A 17,750-nucleotide genomic window follows, 5' to 3' on the forward strand; every position below is an offset into this window, starting at 1 on the left:
TCATTTCATTTGGTGAGGTCAACTAATTTGTGTACAGACACCATGGAATGTACTATCAGCTTGTCTAAACGCATGCATGAAGTTTGGCCACTTGGTCAAGGTACCGTCCGATCGCATCTATCATCATTTATTCTGTCAGTAAACCTCAGTAGAAGAGGGCAAAAATTTGATGGTAAAACATAAAGAATTTATAGAACTTACATGATAATGGAGAAAGGAAATAAACTGTTTGGTGTGACACTGAGCCATAAGTATCAGAAAGATCCCAGTTTTGATCCCAAGTTGATGCTGAGTTATCCAGCGCAGTGATATGATGCTATTAACTCCAGCAGTACAGCCGATGATGAGCTTGGGAGAAGTAATGATCAGCCAACATTCTTATTCCTGATAACTATCCTGTGAACCTTGCTAGAAGTGCGACATTGGCTGAAGATAGTATTGGACATGATGTCCTTTTATGGTTGCATAAAACAGTATTGTCCTCATCTAGCCCCAGAAATGAATAATGGCCACTTTAGTTATATATCAGAAAATGGCTGGATAACAAACCAAGCTTGACCCATTACTTAAGAAATGGCATAAGGGAAGACAGGTGAATTTTCAAAATTGTTTTATTTGATGAGATTCCTTATCTAAATTCTTGAAAAAAAATGCTGTGCTTTGTTACAATGCTGTTTTTGTAATAATACTGGGTATGGTGAAATTTGTTTTTGTATACATTATAATATTTACACAGTAAACGTGGCTGCTTGTTTGTAAAAATTTCTGTAAGACATAGACAACTCTGTTATGTACTCTCTGTATAACAATTTTATTGGATTCTAGCCAATGTCACTTTGATTTTTTAAAAATTCCTTCAACACCAATGCTAAACTAATTGTACCAAATGTGCAACTTATAGAATGATTCCCATTTATTATTGTATAAATGGCCTTTTGAAAATGAAGATTAAGCTTACATCCAAAAAAGATACCAGATTACTAATGCAAATTTTTAAAAATTGTCAAATTTGTACTTTGGTTATGCCTATACTGGAGATGGGTTAATTCCTTACTGAATTGGTGGCCTGGAACTCAGCCGTACGGACTAGGAGAGTCCATATTTAGTTATGTCTTAAATCCACTGGTCTCAGCTGGAGAAGTAATTGAGATGTTACAATTAGTCTTGGTGCTGTGTTTGGGATGGACAAAAGAGAACCAAGATTTCTGTCTAGTAATCCCTTCTGGAACATGTGCTTGCAGAGACTTTGGATGGGACACAAGTCCAGAGCAGCTTTAATTCTCTTCCCCTTGGTCAAATAGTTTGCTAGCAGTGATCCAACACGTGGAGAATAGCTTTGTTGGAAGGTCCTGTAGGTAACCTACAGAACCGCACTCCAGCATCAGTCTAAACCTTAATTGGAAAAGAGAAAATCATTTAATTAATACATAGTCAAAATTGTAGCCACTGAAACATCAGCAAATGTTGTTTTACAAATATTATCTCTGAAAATATGTTCATCTGCTATACAAAAATAAATAGTAAGGAGCATGGTTTATTACATGCATACCTAATGACTATATTTGTTAGGTGTTTTGCAGAATTCAGGGATCCGGGAAGGGAGAGCTGTTGTTTTTGCAGTGGCACATCATACTTTAGTAACACGAGCTGCATCAGTCTGGACAGAACAAGCTTTATCTGTGATATACTGGTAAAGCTCCACTGTTTTCAGGACTGTATTCAGTAATTTTGGTGGCTGAGAATCAGTAGGTCACTGCATTTAAGGGGCAAAACTTCAGTCGTACTTCACACTTGCTACAGAAGCAAGTAATTTTGGATTCCAGTGTGCACTTTTCCAGTTGAGCAATGACACCTGAAGAGACAAAAGAGCTGCTTCCCCATAAGACTAATGAAACACCCAATGATTGTGTATGCAAAACAGAACTGCAGAGCCACAATTCCCTTATAGTCTCACAAGCAGTAAGTAGAGGTATATTTACTTCAAGTGCTTCACCTGCTACCAAGAGAATCTGCTCTTTATTGGGTGAGGAGGATGAACCCATAGCCCCTCTTCTCTTCACTGAACTAGATGAGCTTTTTCTTGTCAATGAGAAAGAATTGCAATGGAAAGAAACAGCAAGGTAAGAGTCATTTATTTATGTATCTTGCACATATTTGGAGTTCAATTTTTAAAAATGCACTAATACATGCAACAATATTTTGGTACAAAATTCAAAGAAAATATATAAGTAAATACCTCAAAGTACTAAACAAGTAAAAAAAAAAAAATTCTTTATATATCTGATTTCATTTGCTACTTTTTTGCAGTGCTTGGAAAAGTCCTCTCTATCTTGTAAAGGGAGACTGATTTTCCTTGCAATGTGTGTCATCATTTTCTTCCTTCCACCTCACCTAAAGACATTGGCTCTGTGGGAAACGTTTCACAGGTACCACCTGGATATCTTACACACACGCACATGAATAATGACTAATTGGGTATATGTGTGCCTTGACAGACAATAGGAGTGTAGATGCTTTGCAGCTGAGCCCACTCATGTTCTCACTTCACCCCATACATTTATAATCAGGCAAAGGTTTGACTTTCCTTTCCCTGTAACAAAGGTATGTATACCAGTCGTAGCAACAGTATCCCAACCACAGCTAAAATTAAGTAATTTAGCATAAAATGTGATAGAATCTGGTAGATCTGTGTGGCTCATATGTTCACTAGTTAAACTTGCTGAACCTTCAGGATAGCCCATGTTCATCTGTATTCAAATACTGAGGGATTAACTTTGATCAGCAGTATTACTTAAAAACTCTCCCACACATCTGTATTAATGTAACAGCTTAATTAATTTAAACTAAATTAAGGGTATGCCACATTAGGGAAAGAAATAAATAGATTTTGAACTCAAAGGATCTTTAATTATATGATTAGAGCAGTCTTATCTCTGAGGAGTCCCACAGAAAGCCACACACTAATTGTTAATGCTTTTTCTGTCCAATTTTAGTATTTTCCTCTGAGATAAATGACGTTAGAATAAAATCACACCTCTAATTGTTAATGGAGAAGGTAAATCCAAGAGTAATTACTATGAATGGTGAATGATTATCCCTCATCCTATCTGGAGTTTCTTTCTATTTTTTTCTTTGATTCATTGTGGTGTGGCTGCATAGCAACTGGCCATCCTCCAATTTTGTTCTGAACATTGGTAAGTAACTTGAAATTAGCACAATCAAACTTGTATTATATTTATAAACAACTTACTTCTTTCCATTTTGAAAGTGTAATCTGCAATGGGGCATAGTTCCATAAATGGCAGCCACCCATTGTTGCTGCAGGAGTTGAACACTGGGAGCTTCTCTCGAGAGCCCTTTAGGCAGCAATTCTCTATCGGTTACTTCCTTGTCAGTCAAGCTTGATCCTATTGTCATCTGGCTGATATTTCCCTTCCTTGGGATATGAACAAACTGCAATGCTACATCTGCTATCCTGGCTTATAACTCCTCATACACCAGGAATCAAACATAGCACTTGCTTTTTGGCTCAGTACCACAGCAGAATTGTACCTTTACTGATTGGATCTTGGAAGCCTCACCTGTCTAATCAGTTATTTCTAATATTTCTTTTATGGGACAACTTTGTAAAGTTCTGCATAAGCCCATTTCAGCAGTAAAACTAGCCTAGTGTGTCTTTCATCATGCACTGACTTCCTAGGCTAGAGCTTCAACTATAGTGGTGAAGCACCTATAAACAACGTGAATACAAAAAGCATCACAGATGCACACTGGAGCTAATGCACCATTTGCTGTTGTACTGAGGCATACAATCCAGGAAGGTCCCCAGTTTGATTTCTGTTATACATTAAATTAGCTGATCTCGGTGAGTCAGCAATAGGCATGCTCCAAATGCCCTCTGTACCTAACTGAGAAGGAAATAAATAGTCAGGATTCCTGCTCTTGATCACTGACTCCTGCTGGAAAGTGACCACATTTATACTCCAGGTGAGAAAATGATCAGGTTTACCTATAATGTCCTGCATGTTCAAAGAACCTATCAATACTCAGTGTTCAACTCCTGCAGCAACAATGGGTGGCTGCTATTTATGGAATTATGCCCCATTGCGGATTACACTTTCAAAATGGAAAGAAGTATGTTGTTTATTAACATAATACATGTTTGATTGTGCTAATTTAAAGTTACTTCCCAATGTTCAGAGCAAGATCTTTCATGATGAATGAAGGGAGTGCCTGTCACAAATGTTATTGGTGAGGTGACCTAAGTTTTTTTTTAATGAGTCAAATGCTAGCTACCACACATTCATATGTTAAATAAAATCAACTGAGTTTGCATGATAAATACATTTTGTATTGAATGGCCTGCCAGCACTCTGTCTAGGCACTCAGGAAGAATAGCTAGTTGGTTGAGATAGTGGAGGGCTGTTTAGTGCTCTGTGAAACAGTACCACAGCATTTGTCGGTGCATTCAGGAGTACACAGGATAAAATGCACATGTGGAGGGTAAATACAGACATGGACTGTTCAGTTTCTTTGTAACTTCCAAGTATATCTATATAAAATTGGCAAAAATAATCACATTTAAATCTTCATTTTTCTTCTCGATGATTTTCTCCCTGCACACCCTCACCACCCTGAAGATGTTGATTCTTTGGAACATAGGAAATAGAAGCAGGATTAGGCCATTTAGCCCGTCGAGCCTGCTCCGCCATTCGAACAGATCATGGTTGATCATCTACCTCTTGCGCCATTTTTCCCACTATCCCCATATCCCTTTATGTAAATTGCTATGGCACTTGCCATAACCTTCACTAATTCACTTTTTTTTATTCTTTCAAGGGACACAAGTGTCACTGGCAAGGCCAGCATTTATTGCCCATCCATATTTGCCCTTGAGAAAGCGGTGGTCAACTGCCTTCCTGAACCATTGTAGTCCACCTGCTGTAGGAATTAATCTGGAATTAAAAGTCTAATCTGGAAAGTCTAATCAGAAATCTGGAATTAAAAGTCTAATGATGACCATGAAACCATTGTCGATTATTGTAAAAACCTAGCTGGTTCACGAATGTCCTTTAGGGAAGGAAATCTGCTGTCCTTACCTGGTCTGGCCAACATGTGACTCCAGACCCACAGCGATGTGGCTGACTCTTAAATGCCCTCTCAACAAGGAGACTAAGGGATGGGCAATAAATGCTGGCCTAGTCAGCTACATCCCATGAATGAATTAAAAAAAAGGCACTCCCACCATGCTTTTAGGGAGGGTGTTCCAGGTTTTTGACCCAGCGATAAAGTTCCAAGTCAGGGTGGTGTGTGGCTTGAAGAGGAACTTGCAGGTGGTGGTGTTCCTATGCATCTGCTGCCCTTGTCCTTCTAAGTAGTAGAGTTCGCAGGTTTGGAAGGTGCTATTGAAGGAATCTTCGTGTATGTGATTTGACAATGAGTAGTGTTGTATTTTTTCTAACCTAGGAGCATTGAGGCCAATTGTAATACCTCTATTGTTGTCCATGGCGACATTAGCTCAATATAGAATGGAACTGGGGGCCTCCTTCTTCTGTTAACTTCAGCATACTTGGAGCACAACTGGCTTAGACATCTATCACCCGATCTGGCAGACACCAGGCTCCACCATGCCTTTCCCTCCTCTGCCAAAATCACCCACCACCCTTGAATCATCCTGTGGGTAAAGGTAACCAAAGACTCCTCTACTACTAACTATCCCCTTAACCTCATTTCACCTGCTCCCTGCCCTTATTTCTAAAATAAGTGTGAAGAGCATTTGTACTTCATCATCACCAAAATAGAAACAATGGCCTCAGAATTCAATCGCACTGCACCCATTTTCCAGGTGCCAAGTGGGCACATAATATGAACAGGAAGTGCCCCACCTACCAAAATGGATGGGGCTTCTCTTAGGTAGTCCAGAGTGATGCAATAACTTATTCAAAGTAGGATCTTGTGCTTGTTGGAGGACCCTTTTTCAATTTTGGCATAATGTAGTGCCTGTCCCCTGCTAAACTTACTTGGTTCTACTGTTAACTTTGATTGTAAGCCAAGCATTTCTATCAATAGCTTCTCTTTGAACCCAAATACTGATACCTTGGGATACTCCTAAGGATCTAACTGTAGCTGCCTCCTCGTCCTTATCTACGTGACTCCCCTCTCTCATTTTTCAACATCTTCAAATGTGGATAAAAGCAAAATACTGCAGATGTTGGAAATCTGAAATAAAAACAGAAATACTGGAAAAGCTGTGGAGGGAGAAACAGTTAACATTTTGAGTCCACATGATTCTTCTTCAGGCCTGAAGAGAGGTAGAAATGTGATTGATTTTATACTGTTGAAGAGAGAGGGGAGCAGGTGGAACATAATAGAAGGTCAGGAATAGGTAGGAGCTCAGGAGAGATTTAACGAAGATGTTATGGATACAAGACAAAGGGAGTGGTAATGGTAGCGTTAAAGACTAAAGAGAGAGGTGCAGCAGGTGGGGCAACATAGAAGGTCAAGGATAGGTGGGAACTCAGGAGAGATTTGACGAAGATGTCATGGACATAAGACAACGGGAGTGGTAAAGGTAGTTTTAAAGACTAAGGCAGGTGTTGATAGTGGCATAAAGGTCAGTCAGCAGAAGGTGTCAAGAGCAGATCAAAGGTCAGCGCTCTCTGAAAGCAAAATATGAGAATAAGTTACAAACTGGTCCGGGGGTGGGGGTGGGGGGGGGGTAAAAAAAATAATAAAAGGATATATAATATATGGAGGACAGAGTTCATGGTCTGAAGTTGTTGAACTCAATGTTATATCCAGAAGGCTGTAAAGTGCCTAATCGGAAGATGAGGTGCTGTTCCTCCAGTTTGCATTGGGCTTCACTGGAACACTGTAGTAGGCCAAGGACAGAAATGTGGGTGTGAGAGCAAGATGGTGAATTGAAATGGCAAGCGACAGGAAGGTTGGGGTCGTGCTTGTGGGCTGACCAAAGATGTTCTGCAAGCAGTCACCCAGCCTGTGTTTGGTCTCCCCAATGCCTCCCCACTCTATATTGGCACTTTACAGCCTTCTTAACATTGATCTCCACCTACTCCATTCTTCTCTTCAACAGTATAAAACCCATCATATTTCTACCTCTCTTCAGCTCTGAAGAAGAGTCATACAGACTCCAAACGTTAGCTCTGTTTCTATCTCCACAGATGCTGCCAGACTTGCTGAGCTTTTCCAGCATTTTCTATTTTTATCCTCAAACGTGGAGTCTGCTTCCACATGTATGTAGATGGCATCCCTCTGCAACTCCACCACCTGTCTTGACCCCTCCACTGCTTCTATGTTTGTCTGACATTAAGAATGGATCAACTCCACTTGGTTAATTTCCAGCATCGGGATAATTTCTGGGTCCTAAGCCCACTCACTGCAGCGGTACACCCCGCCTGCCCGCAAAATCTTACAGGAAGCAGCCGATTGGCAGGCTGCCTATGCATTTGACACTCAACTCGGGAAGGGCAGGTTGTGGAGCAGGAGTTTGATCTGTCATAGACAATTGGTAGGGCGGCTGTTCGGCAACCTTCACAACTCAATGGAGATGCCATCATAACCAGGGGAATGCCTACTCCTGCATCAGCCCCATCACTGTCAGAGACATCAGTCTCTAGAGGATCCTGAAGCACTGGCAAGCCTCTGTCCCAGGATGTACAGCATCATTGCCATTTTTCTTTGCATGTGCGCATTTAACATCCTTCAAATCAAGTGCACCTCCGACCTCCCGCTGTTAGCTGCCTCCTCAGAATTGCCAGGTTGCTGACACAGATGCTTGGAAGGTAGTAATACTGACGTAAAATCGGCGATAATTGGATCATTCAATGCCTTAATTGCATTCCCTCCGCCGTCAAGTGGATTGTTGTGAACCCGCCTTCTGGAAAAGCACAAGGAGGTGGGAACACATTGGAGCCAGCTTGATGCTTTTACTCCCCTCATCCTCCTAGAACCCCCCAACCCTGGGAAAGGGAAAATTCTGCCCTAAGTCTTGGATAATTAATTCCCTCCAAGTAAATATGGGAAAGAATGAAGCAATCATCTTTGGTGCCCACTTCAAATCCATAACCTTGCCATCGGCTCTGTCTGATCCAGAATGGAATATCCTGTATCTTGTGCAACCTCGAGCCGAGTTTCCAATCCATATACTCCATATTATAAAGACTGCATGAAAAATCACCCACTTCTGCTCCTACCTCAGCTCACCTCCTATTGAGACCCTCACCTGTATCCTTGTCACCCCCAAGCTTCATTATTCAAATGATTTCATGGCTAACATCGAAGGACTGGGGGTGCTGGGAGTCAAAATTAAACTTTTATCATTGTATTTAATTAAATCACTCTATAAATTGGATTTCCCTATCATTTTAACCTCCATTCCCACAACCACGTCCCCTACAAGCTCGTTGTGCTTCTCAATCCGGTTTCCAGGACATTCCTTTCCCTTAGTTGCAACATCCATAGCCTTGGTTTCAACTGTGTGGATCACAAACACTGGAATTTCTTCCCTAAACACATAGATTTTGCTCTCCTCCTTCAAAACACATCTTAAAACCCATCTCCTTGATGGACCTTCTGGTCACCTTTGTAATAGCTCTTTCTTTGGCCCAGTTTTCCTCGTGTTTTTTTGAAGTGCCCTGGAATGATTTTCTATAATAATGGCACTATATAAGTGGAAGTTATGTATGGTTCATTTGCTCAATATATAAACTTACTGTGCAAGTATATAGTCCTTCAAGTGAAAGAGAATGCATTTTCTAATACCCATTCTGTTATTTGTTCACAGGTGGATAAAGTTTGAGGAAAAAATAGAAGAAGGAGGCGAAAGGTGGAGCAAACCCCATGTTACCACACTGCCCTTACACAGTTTGTTTGAGCTACGTACCTGTATCGAAAGGGGAACTCTTCTGTTTGATTTAGAAGCAAACAATTTTAAAGAGATTTTAGGTAATAATAAATAAGTGCTGTATTAAGTAACTGAGCATTAAAGTATATTTACACCAATCAAGATAGCACATGAAACATTTTATAAAATTATAACATTAATTTTTATAACAGTAAAGAAATAGTTTATATTGATGAGACTACTCTGTGATATTCTGATGCAGTTCTAAAATGCACTTTTAAAACTTCAACACAGAATAAATATTTTCTGTCTGATAAGAGCATTTGCCAGCTGTGCACCATTTAGTTGTGGATCTTGTTGCAAAAGGCTACACAATTCTAACACAAGTTCCCAAGAGAAACACTACCTCCTTATGGACTGTTCCTCAGACAGTGCAGATTATGTTTTCTTCAGTATATAAACACTGCTGGGAGGAGAAGGATTCCTGATAGAATACCTTTTATTTGCCATCATTGTAGCAGCAGCTCTGATTGTTCCTTCTTCCTGCTGCTGATGATTCTCCTCTTCCACCTGCCACAGCAGAATTGTCAGTAGGTCTCCCAACAAGGAAATAGGACATTGCCAAAAGCCCCATTAGAGACTGACTGGAAAGGCATTGGAAGTGGCAAGCAGAAATGAAAAGCTCAGCCAACTGAAAACAGGGCCCAGAGAAAAGAGGCCAGTGAACAGTGCACCTTCTCAGCCCACTCTCTTCCCCTGCAGCAAATGCAGCAGAGACTGTCATACCAGGTCGAAGCTCCTGAGCCACAGTAAGGGGATGCTTAACAGGGTTGACCACCACGGCACAAGCCATCATCTTACAAGACAAAAGGCTGTCAGAGATCACATATGGATGCGGGTGTTATTGATAAGGGCATCATTTATTAACTATCCCTAATTGCCCTTGAGAAGGTGGTGGTGAGCCACCTTCTTGAATAACTACAATAATTTGCTGTATGTACACCCACAATGCTGTTAGGAAGGGAGTTCCAGGATTTTGACCCAGCAACATTGAAAGAATGACAATATAGTTCCAAGTCAGGATGGTGTGTGACTTGAAGGGGAACTTGCTGGTGGTGGTGTTCCCATGCATCTTCTAGCTGGCAGAGATCACGGTATGGAAAATGCTGTTGAAGAAGCATTGGTGAGTTGCTGCAGTGCATCTTGTATGTGGTATACACTATAGCTAATAGGAAGTCTTGTTGCTTAGTAGGTAGTGCCCTGCCTTGAGTTAGAAGCTCCAGGTTCAAGTCCCACTCCAGGATGTTTTGGCTATGGAAGGAATGTTCATGATGCAGTTCAAACAGGTTGCTAGTCAGTCTGTGCTGATCCTTCCAATATTTCCCCACTATTACCCAAAGGGAAAAGGGTGTGAATATATGAAACAAATTGTAGCCAATATGTACTTTGGTTCTCAGCTGTTCACAATATATATAAATGATTTGGATGTGGGGACCAAATGTAATATTTCCAAATTCACGGATGATGCAAAACTAGGCAGGAATGTGTGTTGTGAGGAAGATTTAAAGCAACTACAGGAGGATTCGGACAGACTTAGTGAGTGGGCAAGAACATGGCAGATGGAATATAATGTGGAAAAATGTGAGGTTATCCATTTTGGTAGAAGGAACAGATGTGCAGAGTATTTCCTAAATGGTAAGAGATTAGAAAGTGTAGATGTACAAAGGGACCTGGGTGTCCTTGTCCATAAGTCACTGAAAGCTAACATGCAGGTGCAGCAGGCAATTAGGAAGGCTAATGGAATGTTAGCCTTTATCGCAAGAGGATTTGAGTACAGGAGTAGTGAAGACTTGCTCCAATTGTATAGAAGCTTGGTTTGACTGTACCTGGAGTACTGTGTGCAGTTTTGGTCCCCTTACCTCAGAAAGGATATTATTGCCATAGAGGGAGTGCAACGAAGGTTCACCAGACTTGTTCTGGGATGGTGGAACTGTCTTATGAAGAGAGGTTGGGGAAACTGGGCCTCTATTCTCTAGAGTTTCAAAGAATGAGAGGTGATCTGATTGAAACCTATAAAATTCTTAAAGGAATAGGCAGGGTAGATGCAGGTAAAATGTTTCCCTGGTTGGGGAATCTAGAATCAGGGGACACAATTTCAAAATAAGGGGGAAGCCACTTAGGACCAAGACGAGGAGAAATTTCTTTACTCAGAGGGTTGCGAATCTTTGGAATTCTCTACCCCAGAGGGCCGTGGAAGCTCAGTCATTGAGTACGTAGAGATTGATAAATTTTTGCTTAACAATAACGTAAAGGGTTATGGGGATAGTATGGGTAAAAGGCATTGAAGTGTCCAATCAGCCATGATCGTATTGAATGGTGGAGCAGGCTCGACGGGCTGAATGGCCTTCTCCTGTTCCTATGTTCCTTTAATGGTGGAGAGAATGAATGTAAGCTGGTGGATGGGATGCTGCTTTGTCCTGGATGGTTTTGAGCCTCAATGTATTGTGGGAGCTGCACTCATCCAGGTCGGTGGGACCATTTCATTAGACTCCTGACTTGTGGACAGGCTTTGGGGAATCAGGATGTGAATTTGGGTTGGAGCCCCAATGGGAGAACAAATGTGAATCATGGTTCTTTCTCCTGACTGCTACTGAATGTCACCTAATGGCAAGTGTACATGTCTTGAGGTTAGGAGGAAGTTCAGCATGGATGACCTTTCCACTGCTGCAGTAAATAGCCTGCTCTATGTAGATTTGAATTTGTTTTGCTGCAGCTACTTTTTGTATATAATTGTCTTGTGAATAAACTGTAATTGTAATTGGTGCAGCATTAAGATATACAAGCCAGAACATCACAGGCTTCATTCCTGGTCAATGCTCACCAATCTAAGCTGAGAAAATTGTTGAGATGCTATAATTGGCCTCAGTTCTTTGAGCTGGTAAGGAGATGATATACAACAGAACATCTATATTTCTTTTTAATAAACAACATGCTAACAAAATCACACAGTCAGAAATTGAGTTTCCAAAAATTCATTATCAGATTATTAATTACATTGAAAAACAACATTCTTTAATTTTTGATTGAAAGTACAATTTCAGGTTTTTGATATCATCAGATTAAAATGTTACATGATGCTCATAGAATGATGACAGCACAGAAGAAGGCCATTCAGCCCTTTGTGTGTGCCAGCTGTCTAGAAGAGCCACTCACCTAGTCCCACTCATTTGCCTTTTCCCTGCAGCCCTGCAAATTTTTTCTCTTCAGATAATTATCCAATTCTCTTTTGAAGGCTTTGATTGAATCTGCCTCCATCACACTCTTAGGTAGTGCATTTCAGATCCTAACCACTCACTGCCTAAAAAAAGATTTTCCTCATGTTGCTGTTGCTTCTTTTGCCAATCACCTTTAACTGGTATCCTCTGGTTTATGACCCTTCCACCAACAGGAAGTTTCTTCTAACCTACTCTGTCCAGACCACTTAAGATTTCAAATCTCCTCTTAATTTTCCTTTCTCTAGGGAGAACAGCACAGCTCCTCCAATCTTTCCACATAACTGAAGTTTCTCACCCCTGGGACTATTTTCATGAATCCATTCTGCACCCTCTCCAATGCCTTTACATCTTTCCGAAAGTGTGGTTTCTAGAACTGGACATAATACTCCAGCTGCGGCCAAACTAGTGTTTTATACAGGTGCACCATAACTTCCTTGCTTTTGTACTCTGTGCCCCTATTTATAAAGCCCAGGATCCAATTTGCTTTACTAACCGCTTTCTTAACCTGCCTGGCCACCACCTATGATTTATACCCCCAGATCCTTCTGCTCCTGCACACTTTTTAGAATTGCACACTTTAAAAAAAAATTACCTCTTGTCCTTTCTACCAAAATGAATCACTTCACACATCTCTGCCCCTTGCCTGCCTATTTCACTAACTTGTATAATTTTCTCTTGAAGTCTATCACTCTTCACAGTTCACAATACCAAGTTTTGTGTCATCCCCAAATTTTGAAATTGTGCCCCATACATCCAAGACTGGGTCATTAATATTTAATCAAGAAAAGAGGGGTCCTAACACTGACCCCTGGGGAACCCCGCTAATATACCTTCCTCCAGTGCAAAAACAACCATTCACCACTACTTTGTTTCTTGTCATTAGCCAATTTTGTATCCATGTTGCTACTGTCCTTTTTATTCCATGGGCTCTAACTTTGCTGACAAGTCTGTTATGTGGCACTTTATCAGATACCTTTTGGAAGTCTATGTACATCACATCAATTGCATTACCCTCATCAATCCTCTAGTACTCATCAAAAAACTCAAGCAGGTTAGTTACACAGGATTTGCCCTTAACAAATCTGTGTTGGCTTTCCTTAATTAATGAATATTTATCCAAGTGATTGTCATCCCAAATTAAGCTTTCCCAACAGTGAGGTTAAACTGACTGGCCTGTAGTTGCTGGGTTTATCCTTACACCCTTTTTGATCAAGGTGTAACATTTGCAATTCTCCAGTCCAGAGGAAGCAGCCCTGTATCTCAGGAGGATTGGAAATTTATAGCCAGGGCCTCCACAATTTCCACCAGTATCCTTGGCCGCATCTCATCTGATCCTGGTGATTCATACCTGAACATATTATAATGCTATGAGTTATGTTTTCCTCAAAGTGCATAAGATCAATAAACTATAATAGGTGTTTACAGTGACCTAGTCAATCACTAATTCCCTATAGGGAAGGAAATTTGCCATCCTCATCCGGTCTGGCCCATAAGTGACTCCAGATCCACAGAAATGTGGTTGACACGTAACTGCCCTTTTCAATGGTCTAACAAGCCACTTAGTTGTATTCAGGAAGGTGCCTGTCCACCACCTTTTCAGGGGCAATTAGGGATAGGTAATAAATGCTGGTTTTACCACCAATGTCCACATCCTGTGAATGAACAAAAAGCAGTGGGTAAAGGCACAGACTACCATCTGTGTACTGACCAAAAGTCTGAAGTTCAATTCTGGTTTTTGTCAGCTGATTTTAGTCACAGTTCCCTCTCCTGATTGTTATCCTGGGACACCAGCTGGAGTGTGTTTGTGTGTGTGTGGGCAGTATTTAACGCAGGTGATGGGGGTCTTGCTACTGGCTAGAGAACCAGTGAGAGCCCTGTGTCCCCTCTTTTCAGGAAGGCCGGCCTTAAGTGTCCATCAAGCACTTAAGTGGACAGCATTGGGTCTTCTCTGAGATCAAGGACCCCGAGGCGGAAGCTCTGTCCCACAGTAGTTGCCGGCCAGAGGCTGGCAGTTGTTCATTGAAGGCAGTGCTAACAGGTATCTGAGGGAGCCCAGGCCACAGGTGAGTGAGGGCAGGATATCTGTTTGCAGGAAGGGGGTAGGGGGTGGAGGTCAGCTGTAAGGGCAGGTGAGTGGCTCTCAGCGGGTCCCTCCTTTCTGAGCCAGCTCCCTCGATCAGGCACTGAGTGCCCGACAATGAGTGACCCACCTTGAGAGCCTGCAAGGCTTCCCGCATGGCAAGTCCTCTGCCTGCTGGTTGAATACCAGCGTTAGTGGAATGAGGCCCTTAAGTAGGCATTAATTGCCATCTTAAGCACCTCAATTGATGGCAGGACAGGAAGGCTGTCCACGAGCCCCAGATTTAATCAAGGCAGAGAGGGGGCAAAGGTGGCAGGGTCTCCATCTGCCAGTCTCCTGCCCGATTAAATGTCTCTTTCCACCAACCACACAACCCCCCTCGCCATCCCCTTTAAACATACCTCGCAGGATGGGATTAAATTCCACCCGGTGTGTGTGAGAATACGGACTAAAAGTGGAACAAGCTCTGCTCTGATGCCGACCAACCTTGAGTGACCTGGAGACACTCGCTTTCTTGGCTCACATGTGGAAAATAGCCACTCAGACAAGCTGACAGGCTGCTAGTCCATGTTGAACCATACCCTGATAAATGTCAGGCTTCAAGAGTGAGGTTAGCAGTAGAAAATAAAACAATTTTTGATAATTGTTACACACATTAATTTAGCATTAAATTCTGTACTGGGTATAATCTTTAAAATTTGTTTGATTTCAGAGACAATAGTCAACAATGAAATTACAAATGGCAATCTTAAAAATGTGCTCAAGGAAAAGGTCATGTACGTCCTTCTTAGGAATCATCGACACCACATAAAAAAGTCGAGAATGCAGACCATGGTTGATCTATGGAGGAATGTTTCCTGTGCAAGTAAGTCATTTCTTTAAGTCATTCAATGATAATACACTCTTTCATTTTTTTCATTCGTTCATGGGATGTGGGTGTCATTGGCTAGGTCAGCATTTATTGGCCATCCTGAATTGCCCTTGAGAAGGTGGTGGTGAGCTGCCTTATTGAACTGCTGCAGTCCATGTGGTGCAGCTAGACCCACAATGCTGTTAGGAAGAGAGTTCCAGGATTTTGCCCCAGCGAAGGAACAGCGATATAGTTTCAAGTCAAAATGGTGTGTGGCATGGAGGGGAACTTGCAGGTGATAGTGTTCCCATGCATTTGTGGCCGTTGTCCTTCTAGGTGGTAGAGGTTGTGAGTTTGGAAGCTGTCAAAGGAGACTTGACGAGTTGTTGGAGCATCTTGTAGATGGTATGCACTGCTGCTACTTTGTGCTAGCGGTGAAGGAAGTGAATATTCAAGGTAGTGATGGGGTGCTAATCAAGCGGGCTGCTTTGTCCTGGATGGTGTCAAGCTTCTTGAGTGTTGTTGAAGCTACATTCATCCAGGCAAGTGGAGAATATTCCAACACACTCTTGACTTGTGCCTTGTAGATGATGGACAGGCTTTGGGGTAGTCAGGATGTGAGTTACTCTCTGCAGAATTCACAGCCTCTGACCTGCTCTTGTAGCCACAGTATTCATTTGGCTAGTCCAGTTCAGTTTCTGGTCAATGGTAACGCCACCAGGATGTTGAAGGTGGAGCATTCAGCGATGGTAATGCCATTGAATGTCAAGGGGAGATTGTTGGATTCTCACCTGTTGGATATGGAAATTGCCTGGCATGAATGTTACTACATTTGTCACCTATGTTTTGACTTTCATTTTAGGTCCTCTGCAGCCTTTAACACCTGTTGAGGGCAGCAAAGGGACTTACTCCCAGCTTGCGCCAGTGCTCAAGCATCTCTGATTACTCAGAAAAGTTTAAGATTTTTTTTTGTTTCAGCTCTGACCATTTTTATTTCTCCTTCCCCAATAGCAGCAACCCATATTTTAGTGTATGGTTTAATAGACATTGTCAGCTTCTGGTACCTTCCTATGTGGCTGTGAGAATGGTCCTGAGGCATAAATTATTTCCTTTCCTATGGGACAGGCATTAGCTTGTGCTTTGCACTTCCCTAGTAGTGTTGGGAGGGTGTTGGTTGCAGAACGATGTCTCTTAAAGAAGTCTTATAGGCTTCAGTAGGTTAACTGTAAGTCTTTATGAACGAGTAGAACTATTTACATATGTACAGGAAAGGTACAGGCTAGGAGCTTACTCCATTCTTAGGTCTTTACCAGTCTCTGTTCAACACCACACTGATCCCTAGACCTGGGTTATGTGCCTTCTTACATTGCTGTGTGGACGGTACTGCACTCAGTCCGACGTTAACCCTGTATGTAACAGATCCTTATGTAGTTTACTTATGTAGTATGTATTATATTACCTTATGTAGGTAATATAGCAAAAATCAAGAACTTAGTATTTAGGAAATCAAAACATGAATTCTGCAGCTTAACTGGGCTGCCGATAGATAATTTGGCATGAGTAACTAACAACTAAAAGACTAGTGTTTATCCAAAATGTAATTATATATAAAGAATTGCATTATTACTGTATTTCCATTGCTCCTACCATCTCAGTTCCATCATGCTGCTTCTCACTTTGGCAGGTCCTCCTTCAGTCATGACGTTGCATATTTTGGGCTACTTGACGTGTTTCTGGCTGATGTCCTTCAGAGTTGCGCAGGCTAAAAAATTCAGCTGGCCCTGCAATGCTTTTCTTTCATCAAAGATGGTACTGCTTGACCATGCTCCACTTAGTGAACCAGTTGAGAATATGCTCAATTAAGATGCCAGGGAGCAGATACCAACATACCTTGTAACTTGTGTATATATAACAGTTGTCAAACTGGCATAATTCCCAAGTTCACTGTAGGAAGTAAAAGTCTGATTTGCTTTATAAATCTGATTCTCCCACCACAATATAAACAGGATGATAGCTTGTACGATTTAAATTGCTTTCTTGAGGCACTGTAGCATACTCCCATTCTGCTGAGAGCAGAGTAACAACGGCATAACTTATCATCATATTGTTGAGCATGTAAGAGATTCTTTGTGTACACTTGAATCAAAGTGGTGGAATGATGATAAGCTAAAGAACTTAGTTTTGATTGAGAATATGGCTGCCTGAACCATATAGACCAGAAATATCGTTGCTTTGATTCCCAGTCACTGTTCAGCAAAATGATTTTAGCTAATCAAGGTAGATGTCCAGTTGTTAAGAGTGGCATTAATGCTCTTGGGTTAGGTTTTCACTCTGGATCACCATCTAGCTGAAAATAGTATGTGTGGACATCAGCTAAGGAGAGGACTGAACTTGACTGTAATGCTGACACGGGTGCAGAAGGAGAGGTTCTCCATCTTTGCGAAAATGGTTCCAGAGGCCTGAATGTGGAAGTCCTGTCCTGAACCTGGCTTCCACCATTTTTGCGTGGGGCAGGAGGTGGGTGGGGCAGTGAAAAACGGGGGAAGGTCGAATTTTGCACATCCATGGTTCACGGAAGCAGCTGTACATGTTAAATTGCAGCTGCTTTCAGCCTGATCTGATTTTCACAAGGAGGGAATGGGAATGACATGTGCACATTAGACCTGGTAGAAAAAGGTTCAA

At 41.6% G+C, this 17,750-nt stretch overlaps 1 protein-coding gene across 1 annotated transcript in view; it reads left to right on the forward strand.

Moving 5' to 3' along the window:
* Positions 1-1,845: 1,845 nt before the first annotated feature.
* Positions 1,846-17,750, forward strand: part of LOC144685862 (electrogenic sodium bicarbonate cotransporter 1-like) — a 105,180-nt gene continuing 89,275 nt past the window's right edge. The window contains exons 1-3 of the mRNA XM_078550819.1: positions 1,846-2,120; positions 8,804-8,964; positions 14,931-15,083. Coding sequence (XP_078406945.1) covers positions 1,846-2,120; positions 8,804-8,964; positions 14,931-15,083 — 589 coding nt within the window. The remainder of the gene's footprint in view (positions 2,121-8,803; positions 8,965-14,930; positions 15,084-17,750) is intronic.

The sequence above is a fragment of the Cetorhinus maximus genome, chromosome 10 (genome assembly GCF_964194155.1).
Source record: "Cetorhinus maximus chromosome 10, sCetMax3.hap1.1, whole genome shotgun sequence".
Lineage (NCBI taxonomy): Eukaryota > Metazoa > Chordata > Chondrichthyes > Lamniformes > Cetorhinidae > Cetorhinus > Cetorhinus maximus.